General features: G+C 36.7%; 1 protein-coding gene across 2 annotated transcripts in view; it reads right to left on the reverse strand.

Annotated features, from left to right (window-relative positions):
* Window positions 1-13701, reverse strand: part of ATG7 (autophagy related 7) — a 120367-nt gene that overhangs the window by 92614 nt on the left and 14052 nt on the right. For both annotated transcript variants that reach the window (XM_075713881.1, XM_075713880.1), the window contains 5 exons: window positions 12755-12876; window positions 11644-11734; window positions 9720-9864; window positions 8927-9085; window positions 1682-1876 (listed from right to left, as the gene is read on the reverse strand). In XM_075713881.1, the coding sequence (XP_075569996.1) occupies window positions 1682-1876; window positions 8927-9085; window positions 9720-9864; window positions 11644-11734; window positions 12755-12876 (712 nt within the window). The remainder of the gene's footprint in view (window positions 1-1681; window positions 1877-8926; window positions 9086-9719; window positions 9865-11643; window positions 11735-12754; window positions 12877-13701) is intronic.

The following is a 13701-nucleotide window of genomic DNA, read 5'->3' on the forward strand; positions in this document are numbered from 1 at the left end:
TGCAAAGCAGGTGCAGAGGAAATGTAGTTAAGTTCAGATGAACATAAACTTCAGGAGAAAGGGAATTTATATTTGGAATATGCTTGGAATTTGTAAGAAGGAATTTGTAAGTACTTTGCAAATACCACAAATCTGCATTCTCTCTCCTTTCTACTGTCCATTTTTTGGGAAATAAATATAAACACAAACAAAAGAAACCACAAACAACTATTAGGAAACTAGAGTTGTCATAGCTGAAAAACCACAGAAGTCAGGAAATAAAAAAATCAAAGATCGAATAACAACATTGACTCAGCTGTGTCACATGTATGTTTTCTTTTACTCTCATGTTATGTTCACAACTTAATAAATTGCTGTGGATATCATTATATTTATGCCACAAAATACACGGGGTGTGCACTGTGGTTAAGCTGACATGCTAAAAGCTTAACACTTGCATTTTATGATTTTGTGCTATTTTAACTGAGCAAACATGAAACTGCACAATTCTTAAATGAATTAAGAAATATCAAGATTACTTGAGACTGTTTTACTAAAGTCTACATCATGATAGCAAGGGAAATAAGTGTTCAGGATAACTTAGTTGGATTCTTCAGCAACACCATATTTTCAACACTGCATTAATTTGGAGACAGACTCTGCTTCCAGAATCCTGTGTGATTTAGAATATTCTTTCACAGGAAAAGTTTGGATGCCACATTGTCTCTTCAAGAATAAAATTCACAGAAAAGTAAAGGCTCTATCATTCATATCTAATCCTCAGTAAGTTTTGCAGAACAAGAAAAAATGGCTTCTCCCCATATGCTTTTGTGACTCTTCTTGAGAATTAAAACATAAGCATTTTGACTACATAAGCATTTATGCATACAGTCTCACTGATTTCGTATACAATCGATGAAGCCTCAGATACTTTTTTTTAATATATAAATTCAGAATCTTAATATCATGTACTACAGCCCTCTCCGTATTTTTTTTTTTTTTTGCTTGTAACATGAGGATATTACTTTTAAGCTACAGAAATAGCTGAAGCATTCAATACTACCTGAGTAAGTGTCATGGGCAGAGTTCGGATGCGTTGGCTCAGCACAACAGTATGTTTTCCAATAAGGCAATGAGGAAAAACCCGAAGTTAACTTTTGACCAAAAAAGTGCTGGCATACTTCTTAAGTTCAGAATTCACTTTCTAATTTTTCCACTTTTGAGATATATTTTGAAAACATGGTTTCAGACAAGTTTCTACCATTCACACCCCCTATCAGTCAATCATTACTGTAATGTCTTTACTTCTCCTATAATTCCCTTACTATGAAATAACTTCTCTTAGTATTACTATGAAATATGTACCCTTGGAGATGCTCAAAAGATACTGACTAGACAAGACCCTGAGCAACATGCTGTAAGGTGGCTCCATTTTGAACAGGGAGTTGGACCAGATCACCTCCAGATGTCTCTTTCAACCTGTATCATTCCGTGATACAAATTTCTATTGTCTCAACAGCGTCTTTTTCTCTTATACAGAATCTTTGAGGCTACAGAAAACAAGAAAAAATTTCTGCACAATCACAAAAGATTGGTCAAATATTTCAATTTCCCATAAAGTTCTTTTAGGTATACATAGCTGGCTGATATGCAAGAGCTGAAATACAGTCAACAAGGGTATTAGCAAGGTATGGTACAATACCTTCCTCTTGCTGGCTGCAATGACAGCAGGAAGCCATCGACTCTCTCTGGTGTCCATTAGCAGGAAAACAACATCATGAGCATCAATAAGCGCTTCAAGTTTAGCCACATCCTTCCGAGCCTGTGCCATTGTTACTTCAGAAAAATTCACTGGGTGGCCTGGCATAGGGATGCTCATGTTATAGCCTTCTGAACTCTAGATGGAGACAGACAGAAAACAACATATTAAAAAGATAAACCTTGTGACTGAATAGAATTATTGTAAAGTTCAATACAAAATTGTAGAGTACAAATTCAACTGCCGTTTGGCAGAACGGCAGCTTTATACTTTACATCTCTGTGTATATCAGTGCTGTGCACTAAAGCACAAAGTTTCTGAGGGAATGGCAGTCTCAGCTGCTATATTTATGCAGAACAGAGCAGCTCAATGCAAACGCACTAGTTTGGGTCATGAGAGCAGACCAACCGTGTTCAGGTGGCTCTGTGCCTGAACTAACAAGCTGTCCTGGTTTTGGCTGGGATAGAGTTAATTTTCTTCCTAGTAGATGGCATAGTGCTGTGTTTTGGATTTAGCATGAGAAGAATGTTGATAACACACTGATGGTTTAGTTGTTGCTAAGTACTGCTTATGCTAGTCAAGGACTTTTCAGCTTCCCATGCTCTGCCAGGTAAACAAGAAACTGGAAGGGAGCACAGCCAGAATAGTTGATCCAAACTGACCAAAGGGCTATTTCATACCATATGATGTCATGCTCAGTATATAAGCTGCAGGGAGTTGGCCGGGCGGCAGCAATTGCTGCTCGGGGCTGGCTTGGTATCAGTCGGCAGGTGGTGAGCAATTGCATTGTGCATCACTTGCTTTGTATATTATTATGATATTGTTATTATCATCATTACTGTTTTACTTTATTTCAATTATTAAACTGTTCTTATCTCAACCCAGGAGTTTTCTCACTCTTACTCCTCCGATTCTCTCCCCCATCCCATGGGGGCAGGGGGAGTGAGCGAGTGGCTGCGTGGTGCTTAGTTGCTGGCTGGGGCTAAACCACGACGACACAAGCCCAGTCTCTCAGGTCTTATTAGGTGTGGCAAATCACTACAAGAAGATAGCTGAACTGCTCCTAATCCCAGAGGTAACGAACATCACTACAAAAGCAAGCAGACAGATCTTACATATGATTATGATCATGCTGTTAAACTTAGATAAAAACTTTGCCCTGGATTATCTTTGCAGCCACTTCACTATGTTAATATGATTTAGTTTATATTTCCGATATTGAATATTGACTCAATTACACTAAGACAGATGCAAAGTATCACACATTCTCCTCCTTGTTTTAAATTCTTTACAAGAAGAACAATAGTCTCAAATGATTTTCATGTAATTTGACCAGCCATATGTGAACTTGATATAGAAGAAAATCACTTCTGAGACTTGTTACTCCAGCGCTTGGATGGCTGGACGCTTATACTGATGCTGAAAGAGCCTGTTCTTATTGCAGAAACATATGCCTCTTCCAACTCCATATTTGGGCAAGGCATATTGAGCAGAAAATGGCTAAAGAGCCAAATAAGCATATACAATGCAAACTCATTCATTTGGAAATATGTTAACACAATCTGCCAGCCATCTGCTATGAGAGAATAATGGATCCTTCATATATGTTACAGAAGCGTTTGGCCTTGCAAAAGTCTCCTTGCTTGTTGCTGTGCTGTAAGCAACTAACAATTTAAAAGTCAAAATTTAAAAGCTAGATGAACCAAACATAAAATTACATGGGAAGAGAGGAAAGGAATGTGCTTTTGTATACACCAATTACATGCACAATACATAAATCCAGGTGAGCCAAATAACCAGAAGGGTGAAGTATATTCCTATACATTATAAGTATCCCTGAAGATAAAAAGAAATAGACACATATAGCAGCTTGGGGAAATTAATTTGGTAACATCTGCATTAACCATACCAAAGGACGCACCTTTTTTTTTTTTTTCTTCTTCTCCCCCTGCCTCTGCCCCGCTACCACCTCCAAGGGGAAAAATGTAGAGTCCACAGTGATCTAGTATGCTGTTAACAGGGCAGCTCCACTGTGTCCCAGTGAGGACAGCCTGGGTTCTGCATCACCAGCACAGACACTGCACAATTATTGGAGGAGGTTTTACCATCATTGCTATTACCTCCTCCAAAAAGCTGTGGCAGGAACACAAAACAATCCATGCTGTATATGAGTAATGTATTTATGGATAACTTGTCAAGCCCCTGTAGTGCATACAAGTGCTGATTTATCAGGTAAGTATAACTGACACTGTCGGTGACTTAGGAGGTTGATTTTTGCTCAAAAAAATAAAATGAACAAGTAAACAAGTAACTTGAACAGTAGCTGCATGGAAATATGGTAACAAGGTTTGCAAAATACTAAAATCCAGTGACTGTAGCTGTAGAAATACATACAAGTCTAGCAGCTTCAATAGCTTCAATTTTATTTGAATAATTGTCCCTTGAAAAAAACACCCCAGTCACTAGCAAAATTGGCTGAGGTACACTTTTGCAGCGAAACACTGGCAAAAACAGCTAAAAGGGTACCTTGTGATGGCACATGCATATTATTTGAAGGAGGACTAAATGTGCATATATCCCTAAAGACAGATCTCATTCATTCCACAGAATTCCAAAATCTCAGTGAGTCTCTACATGACAAAAAGAAATTTGCTTGACTGCTCACAAAAAGGCTTAGATTTTAAGACCACAACCTTCATACTAACAAAAGATTTAAAATGCCTCCAAATTATCCAAAATAAAATACTATTTGGTTACCATCCCATAAAGTATTAGAATCACAAACTTATTAAAAAAGGGACCGTATGTTGACATGTGAAAAATCATAAAAGACAATGCACTCTCCAATACTTTCACTGATAGCTGAGCAAAGCTGTGCCTGAGGCTCCAGTGCTTTTGTTTTGTTTCTTTTAAAGAAAACAGACATAAAAATACTGCATTTGTGGTGCTACCATAACCTTATCTCTCATTTTTATTCACATTTCTATTAACTTTCTGCATTTTTTGTTAAACCATAGCTCAGATCACTTAGAAGATATCTGTGCTCAATACATTAAACCTGAACAGAAGTGTGCCATGGGTAGGTACACAGAAAATTAAGAAGTGTGATGCTGCCATCATTAAATTGTTCTATTGGAAATACCTACATTAAGTGGCCCCCCCATGCAGTATAGTACAAAGGATGATAGAATACTGAATACACTGGAGTTCCATGCCTGAATACTTCAGGAAACGACTGTATAAGAGTCAAAGTTAAATTCCACAGCAGCTATATGAATGACTCTGTGCATTACCTACTTGTAAAGAAAGGCTGTGAATCCGTAAATTCTGCTATTTCCGAGTCCTCCCTTCTTTTTTATTTTAAAACTCTAAGCTACAGTTAATGATAATCTTAGAAGTGGAATGAACAAATCAAAGCTCCTTGCCAAAGCATTCCTTCCTGTTTCATTTGCAATGATGAGGTGGTTACTCTTCAACTAGAAAGGATGTAAAATTAAAAAAATAAAAAATAATTCACATAGAGCAGACAAGCATTTCAAAGTCAACCGGGAGAAACTGCATTTTGTGTCCAAAATATTACTCACATTGAAATCAAAGAAAGTAAATTAGACTGCAAGTGAATTGCACAGAAATGTAAAACCAAATTTTCAGTAATGCCTTCAGAACCAGCATTACTGCTTGGATTCCCATGGGCTTGAAAGGACTGTGTGGGTTTCCAAACAGCAAGAGACAGCTTTGGCTGCTCCTTCAGTATGAGAGAAAAAAGTAGGCTCAAAATCCAGGACAACTAATCCTTCTATTCAAAGACATTTATACTGATAAATATGGGGTTTGGTAACAAGCAACAGTGCAATCTGCAGTAACAGATGCAGCTCTATTTTGAGAAGTGTAGCAAAATCAGCTGGGTTATAAGAATCTCCAGCTACAGCAGTTTCACTGTCCAAACCATCCCAAAGCACCAAGACTTCACCCAGGCTAATTAAAGACTTACTGTTAGTCCATATGCTTGGGCTGCTGTTTAAACCTCCCCACTCTCACATACTGACAGCATGATATTAACTGAACCAGAGTTTTTACTGTTAAGCCCCGTTAATTCTTGTTAATGCTAGCATGTTGTTCCTCTGTATATGGTCAAACATAATATCTCTTTTCCACAAATCCTACTGCAGAAATGAGTTTGACCAAAAAATATATTAGAAACATTCTATCATAAGGGTACACAGGATCTGTGCAACGGCTTTCTCCTCATTTGTGCCACAAAGCTATGAAACTGGGTTTGAGTCCCACTGAAGGCTGATCAGATGTGACCCACCCACGGCACGAGGAAACAATAGAGAACGCATAACACTGATGGGGATAACGTGCTAAGAAAACAGTCGCAGATGCAGAATGTTTGAGGAATATGGTAGAGGAAAAATTCCTTACATACAGTACAGCTTGCACATTGTATATGCTATTACTGAACAGGAAAATTGTTTTTTTCCTGTATGTACCAAATGTCCTAACATTTATTGATACAGGCTCACTAAAGCATTGTTATTGGTTTGCTCTTATTACTGGAAGTTCCTCGCCAGGTTATAGTTAACTTTTTTGGCTTTTTAAGCCTCATCACAATCTCAAGATTCCATAGTACAGCCTAGTCTTTTGCTTTCTTGGTTATTTCTAACAAGAAAACTCGTAACACTAACTTTTGGTCTTTATCTCTACATGCAAAACTGTTATCATTCAGGATTCCACAAACAGCTTTTATTTCTTCTAATTAAACTATTCTTTCTTAATATTCCTGTTTTCATTTTCTCAAGTTTAAAAAGTGAGAAATCATGTGACACAAATCCTAGTTAGCATCATGTTGGTGCTCTGTGTGACACGACACAGATGCTTTCTTTTCTGTACTTGTTCTACTAATTAGTATTTCTGTTACTAAATTAATACCACCAAGTAACAATAACACTACAGCACAGCAAGGTTAAATAAAATTCTAGGAACTTTCAGAAAGTCTTTTCTAATTTACTTATCAAAAGTTCTGAAAGTGAAATACTTAGCATTTTTTCACACTGGGGATCATTGTTTGATATCCAAATATTCATTGAATTACTACTAAGTACCAATACTGATTTCATAAATAATGACAATAATAGGATCAACACAGATAAAAACAGAACAGAAACACAGAGCAAATCTTGGGTCAAACTAAATGACCCTAAAAATTTTTGGAAATGATCTTCTGTAAAGCTTGTTCACAACACTGATCATCAACACCACAACAAATCTATATTTCACTGTTCATAACTTAATATTATGATTAGTAATATAATCAGTGGCATTTTAAATATAGAATTGAATAGTAAGTATACATAACTCATTACACTAAGTGGTTAAGATACTGTTTGCCAGCTGACCTCTCAACTATAGCCACCAATTCTAAACCAGTCTCAATTCCAAAGCAAAAAACTATAAACAGCTGAGTGACTTCTATCACATGCCAAATGAGTATAAAAAAAAATTTTGTTCAGGATAGAGCAAGCTGAGAGTGTGTCCATTCTGCAATTATAGGCCATATCAATTCTTCCCCAAAATGAAGGATGAAACTAAGACAACTGCAAAGATTCGTAAGTTGTTTTTTTTTTTTTAAATCTACTTTTTTCCAGCATTGAAAGTTAGGTGTGTTTGAACATGTGCACTGAATAACGTTCATATGATGCACATCCCTGGAGTCAAAGAGGATACAGGCTGCCATTGGTGGGCCTTTCATCATAAAGCTTCTAAAACAACATAAAAATTCATTCTTGTCTTTTGTTCCCTTTCAACTACTTCATTTTGATAGCTTTTCTGGATCCAATTCAGTTTGCTTAGTTCTTGAAGAAAACAAAAGCATACAAGAAAGTAAGTCCTCTTACATCATCTTAATACTCTGTATTACACTTCTGTGCAAAGCAAATTTCTAATCAATACTTGCTACTATTAAGTTATTCTGGGCAAAACCAACAGAAAAACCAACTTTCAGTTTTACAGGTAAAAATGTTTCTTTTACTTGTACTACGTTACTGATCATTCATAGGGCAAAATGTCCATCTACAGCAATCCTGAGAACATGAGGTCATTTCATTTCAACAGCAGTGTAACCAGTTTAAGTATTAGCCTCTTATGTAGAAAATCAGCTTAAGTAATATTGCAAATTTTGGGTATAAAACATAAATGTATTGTTGAGACTTTCTATTATTACTGCCTTCAAGACCTTCTGCCCCCATAATAGATGACCAATGTATCTAAATTCACATTTAAGAGCAGGGTGGGAAAACACAGTATTAAAAGCAGCCACTACTGCAAGTTCCTTAGGACATACGAGACAGGAAAAAATTTTACTTCACCATCCATGAGCTACAAGATGATTCAGATGATCTTTAAATATATTTCATTATTACAAATGTTTACTGTCTCAATAAAGTTTAACAGGTATGGAGTACCTGAAGTAAAATGCTTGTTGGTTTGTCAGTAACCAGTGTAACACCTGTGTACTATTTTTCCCACTCATAATGCATAATTACTAGAACTTGGAATAGTTATTTAAAGTCACTGGTTCTCTTGCAGGTGGAGGGAGGTGATTCTGCCATTCTGCTCTGGTAAGACCTCACCTGGAGTACTGCATCCAGCTCTGGGGCCCTCAGCACAAGGACATGGACCTCATGGAGCGGGTCCAGAAGAGGGCCACCAAAATGATCGGAGGGCTGGAACACCTCTCCTATGAGGCCAGGCTGAGAGAGTTGGGGTTGTTCAGCCTGGAGAAGAGAAGGCTGCGAGGAGACCTTATTGCAGCCTTTCAGTACTTAAAGGGGGCCTACAGGAAGGATGGGGAGAATATTTTTAGCAAGGCCTGTTGTGACAGGACAAGGAATAATGGTTTTAAAGTAAAGAAGAATAGATTTAGACTGGATATAAGGAAGAAATTTTTTACAGTGAGGGTGGTGAAGCACTGGAATAGTTTGCCCAGAGAGGTAGTGGAGGCCCCATCCCTGGCAACATTCAAGGTCAGGTTGGACGGGGCTCTGAGCAACCTGATGTAGTTAAAGCTGTCCCTGCTCACTGCAGGGGGGTTTGGGCTAGATGACTTCTAAAGGTCCCTTCCAACCCAAAGCATTCTATGATTCTCTTCCAACTAACATATTAACACATTTTAAATACTGATCTTACCACTCCTGGGAAGATCTTCTGCAGCCTGTCTGCCGCTGCAAGTGCCTTAGGCTTCCCACCACTAAGGCAGTCTTCAAACTCATACAGTGGCTGTCGTACTGGGTTGGAGTAGGAGATCTTTGCATTGTCCACAAATGTAATCTTCCTGACTCCCCAACCCTAAACAAGAAAGTAATTTAAATAATAAGTACAATGGGCTTAGCCATATATTTTTGAGTAATGCCAGGAACTCAAGAGGAATGTTGTCCAATTTTTCTAGAAAGATCAAGCTTCAAAAGCTTTTGAAGCTATTCACTTTGAAGCAACAACCTTGTACTTGCACTTAATTAAGAGGACAGAAAATTTGATCTGTCCAAATATATCATTTAGCAGTAATCCCTCAAAACCATACTGAATTCAGTGGAATGTGGTAAACATCCCTGAAAGTAAGTATCAGCACAGTTACTTACTTCAAGTGCTTCACTGTGAATTTGATCATAGTAGCTTGGTAATTTGTTCCAGAATTTCTTGTTCACTCTTTTTTTATGTCAATTTAAAAAAAATTACTATTCTCTTAAAAAAAAAAATTACTAAGTTCTCTTACTACCTGCTATTCTACTATTAGCAGGAGTTACTTCCTTTGACTATAGATCTTACGTCTTCCTGCAATTTATAGTATCAACTTATGTGTACTTCAATACAGAGGAATACAACTTTTCTCTTACGTGCCATGGCAGCTGCTCAAAAAAAAAAAAAAATCATACAGAATTTATGAGAAAAAGCAGATTATTTTTAAGATTAACTCAGGACTTACCATCAAGGTCCTTGCAACACTACAACCCAGTGTACCAGCTCCTAGCAGCAGACACTTGGCAGACACAATCTTTTCCAAATCAAGAGTAGGTACCAACCGCCAGCACATCAATTTCAAATTAAGATCCACTGATGATTCTGCTAACCTGTACCATGAAATAAATAGAAACACACTTCTGAATGTTCTTGTGTTTCTCTGAAGCAATTACTTTTATTTCAACTGAAGAAGTTCAACACTTCGATCAGAAAAAACCTTTTTTTATGCTGTTTGTTCGCTTGTGAGGTGACACATGCAGTATGTTCTTAAGGGTCCTAATCATAAATTTTTAACCATTCTGGCAATCAGACACACAGGAAAAACACGCAACAGATGTCAAAAGTCATTCTATATGAATATATGCACAATTCCCAATATTCAGTTTCTTTGGAACCTCTTCTTATAACCAATGAGTTGGCCGAACACCACTAAGCAACATCTTTATAGAAGTCGCAACAGCACTACTTAAAAATAGAAGAATAAATCACTACTGAAACAAGAGTAGAAAGATAGCTAGTAAAGTGGAAGTTTAAAAGAAACAGTTTGTAGACATTTGACAAGATGGGTTTAACCATAAGATTTTGCTAGGAAAGTGTTCTCTTAGAAAGCTAGAATATACAGAAAAGGTGTCAGCTAGCCACTCTGGACTTGCTGTAAAAATCTACTAAAGCCACATACTTCCTTAGGAATTGGAACAAGTCTCTAAGGGCTTCTGAAAAAGGTAACAATCCAAAATTAAAATTTTAGTAACAAAATCGATGCAAGTGTGAAAATAAAAACAGTGTCTTAGCCAAGATTCCTGTTAAGCTGCGTGATAAGACACGGACTGTTTGTCCATAGTTTTGTTTCTTTTTTGAATTAACTGGTTTCCTGCAGCCAGTTACATCTGTCCTTAACATGAAGTATTACGCTTGCCTGCTAAAGAGTGCAGTCAGTTCTTTGTGGAAGTTTTAGAAGGAAAATGAGGTAGGAAATCCATGCTCAATCTAGTGTCAGATTTTTCTATTCATCAGAACACAGGGTGTTAAAACTCTCATCAAGTCAGGTCATCACAGTTCTAAGATTCCAGACAGTTTCATTCCCTTATACATCATAAACGTAACTTTTGCAGTATCCAGTAAATTATTTGTTCAACAAGGATTCAAGATCACAATTGCCAAGGTTGGCATATTACCAACAGTCTCTGTGGGAATTAACAGAAATGAGCACGCATACAAGTAAAGAAGGTGAAGTTACATTTATTTAAAGAATTAAGAGCCCTCAGATGAACATTCTCTAATGTCTATGAACATACTCTGAATTGCCACAATTGCAAGACAAAAACAGCTTAGCTTGTTAGATAAAATATGTTAACCTAAATCATTAGATCAACACACTCCTACAGTGTTTCAAAGTCAAGAACACACATATAGTCAGTGAAAGCAGATGAGCCAACAGACTGTTTTCAATCCATTGCCCATACATTATGAGCAGAATGGTAAAAATTATTAAGGTCATGTTTCCTGAGCTCTTTCCTGTCACACTCTAACAATTCCAAAAGGATGAACTTTTCTCCATGCTTATTTTCATTATATTTAACAACCTGCAGGTTATAGAATTCAATGAAAACCACAGGTCTGTAACACTATGACCTACATTCCACTCAGTTTTAAATATAATGCATTTGAAATTTTAAGCTAGCGTCAAAAATATTTCTGCTGCATGCAGTGCACTCTGCTCTATTAAGGTCCTTACCTCCAATAGGACTGTCCAAACAACACACAGTATATGTGTTACTGTATATTCTTATCTAACAGAGACAGACAATCCTTACATTTCGCATTTCTACTTGTCAAGGCTTAACCCCAAGTAAAGAAAACTATAGAAATTTAAATGATAATAAACAAACCTTTTTGGATCCATGCATTCACTGAGATTCACCATTCTTGGACCCATGCCTCCCTTTGGATTTTTCTCCCATCCAACAGCTTTTGGACAACCTGTTTGACATGTTAAAAAAAAAGGAAGCCTTACCATCACAAGATGGAAAAAAGAAATTTTGTTGGATTTAACCTTGTTGGAAAAAAACCCAAAAAATTCTAAACCTGTAAGTAAATAATCTCTCTCTTAACAACCTAGTATACATTGCTATACAAATTTTGGTGTTCTACATCAACTGAAAGCACTGCTTCTTGAGAAGTGCTTTCCTCTCAGGTGTCTGATGTGCTGCTTTTGCCTGTTCCGCTTGCTTCAAACCTGGGACAGAGATGGCATCATTCCTCATCAAGCCTCTGGATCTTTAATGTCAAACAGAGTGCTATGTTCAGAACTCAGTAAATTTTGCCAAGTTCAATCATCTCTTCATGTTCCCTACACTCTATCTGTAAATTCAGTAGAGAATTATATATCCTAATCACATAATAATTAAACAATTCACAACAATAGGTAAAGCATTCAGAACTTTTTTGATGAAGTAGAGAAATTTTATTATACTGTCCTGTACACAGAAAATAAGTCTGAGTTCATGTTCTAGCATTACAAGTTTATTGCTTTAAAATACATCTGCCTACCTCACTATAGTATTGAAGAAACAGTTCCACTCTGTAGCAGGCTTCTACCGTTTTAGAAATAGAAAGTTTGCATCGCATGAATTCACAATCATACGCTTTTTTCCTAGCTGATGGACTGTGTACAAATTTAACAAGGCAAAAAGAGACTATCTGCTAATTGCCTTGGGTTTGTATTTCGTATGACACCAGGTGGACTTTTTTTTTTTTTTAAATTACAAACACAATTTAAGGAGGAAAAAATTAAAAGAGAATACGCTCTCTTCTTTCTTTTTTGAAGAAGGAACGATTTCCTTTAGAGACATTTAAACAGAAATTCACACAATTTAAAACCCATTTGAAATAACTTAGCGTAAGCAATGATTTAGTAGTATTAATTTATTTTTTCCATCTTCACGGTGATTGAGGAGGGAGAAAAAAATGGGAAAGAAATTTTTTTTCTAAATGGATTACCTGGGCCAAGGACTCTCTCTGGAAGTTTTATTTCAAAGATAATGCTGTGTGTTATGTCTCTCACTCCTTGCATGGTCCTATCTCTGAAGCAGATCACTTCAACTGACTGGAGAATGCTGCCCCTGCCATTTAAAAAAAGATAAATAAAGACACACATGCAACTTCTTTAATAGGAAAGGGACTTCTTTCAAACACTATTTCACACAGGTTTAGTCTCTTGCAGATTCTGAATAAGGCTTTTCTGTTAGTAGTGGAACACTTGTTCTTATCAGGTATAAATAAAAATAGTTGCTTAGTATGTGAAAATGACTAGTTTGTCGTGAAACAGCTCTAAAGAAATGACACTGTCAGCCTGTCCTCTGTCATTTATACAACACTGCTGGACAAACTGCATATTTAGAGGAATAAAAAGCAAGGAAGCAACAGAGCACACATCACGTGACATGATGTACTTTGCCATGGCACAAGCAAGATCCTCTTAGTTCTTGATATAGTATCATTTTTGCTCCTTATGATTCAAATCCTCAGATCAAACAATTAGAACTTTAGTGCCTAAAAAACTCTGAATCTCAGAATGTGTAAAGCCTTCTGGGCACTTACACATCCTTCTACGCTACAGTTCAGATAGCAGCCCAGAAAATGCCATACCTAACTGAGCATTTCTTCTCCCTGCTGTGAGCCTTGTAATAAAATGTAAAATTCAAAACTATGAAAATGCAACTTAATTATATTTTTGTTACAGCAATCCAATTTTATATGACACTTCAAATGATTTTTTTTTTTCCCCCAAATACAAGAGTGTAAAACTATGTTCTGTCTTCCCAGCTTCTGCCCAACAAAAAATTCAAGAAGGTACACTACAAGAAAACCTAGGAGTACCTGATTTTCAAAATTTAGGTCTACTATTACTTGGCACTAATTAATTATAGAAAATCATAAAACACTTT

Source organism: Pelecanus crispus, chromosome 7 (assembly GCF_030463565.1).
Source record: "Pelecanus crispus isolate bPelCri1 chromosome 7, bPelCri1.pri, whole genome shotgun sequence".
NCBI classification, from domain to species: domain Eukaryota; kingdom Metazoa; phylum Chordata; class Aves; order Pelecaniformes; family Pelecanidae; genus Pelecanus; species Pelecanus crispus.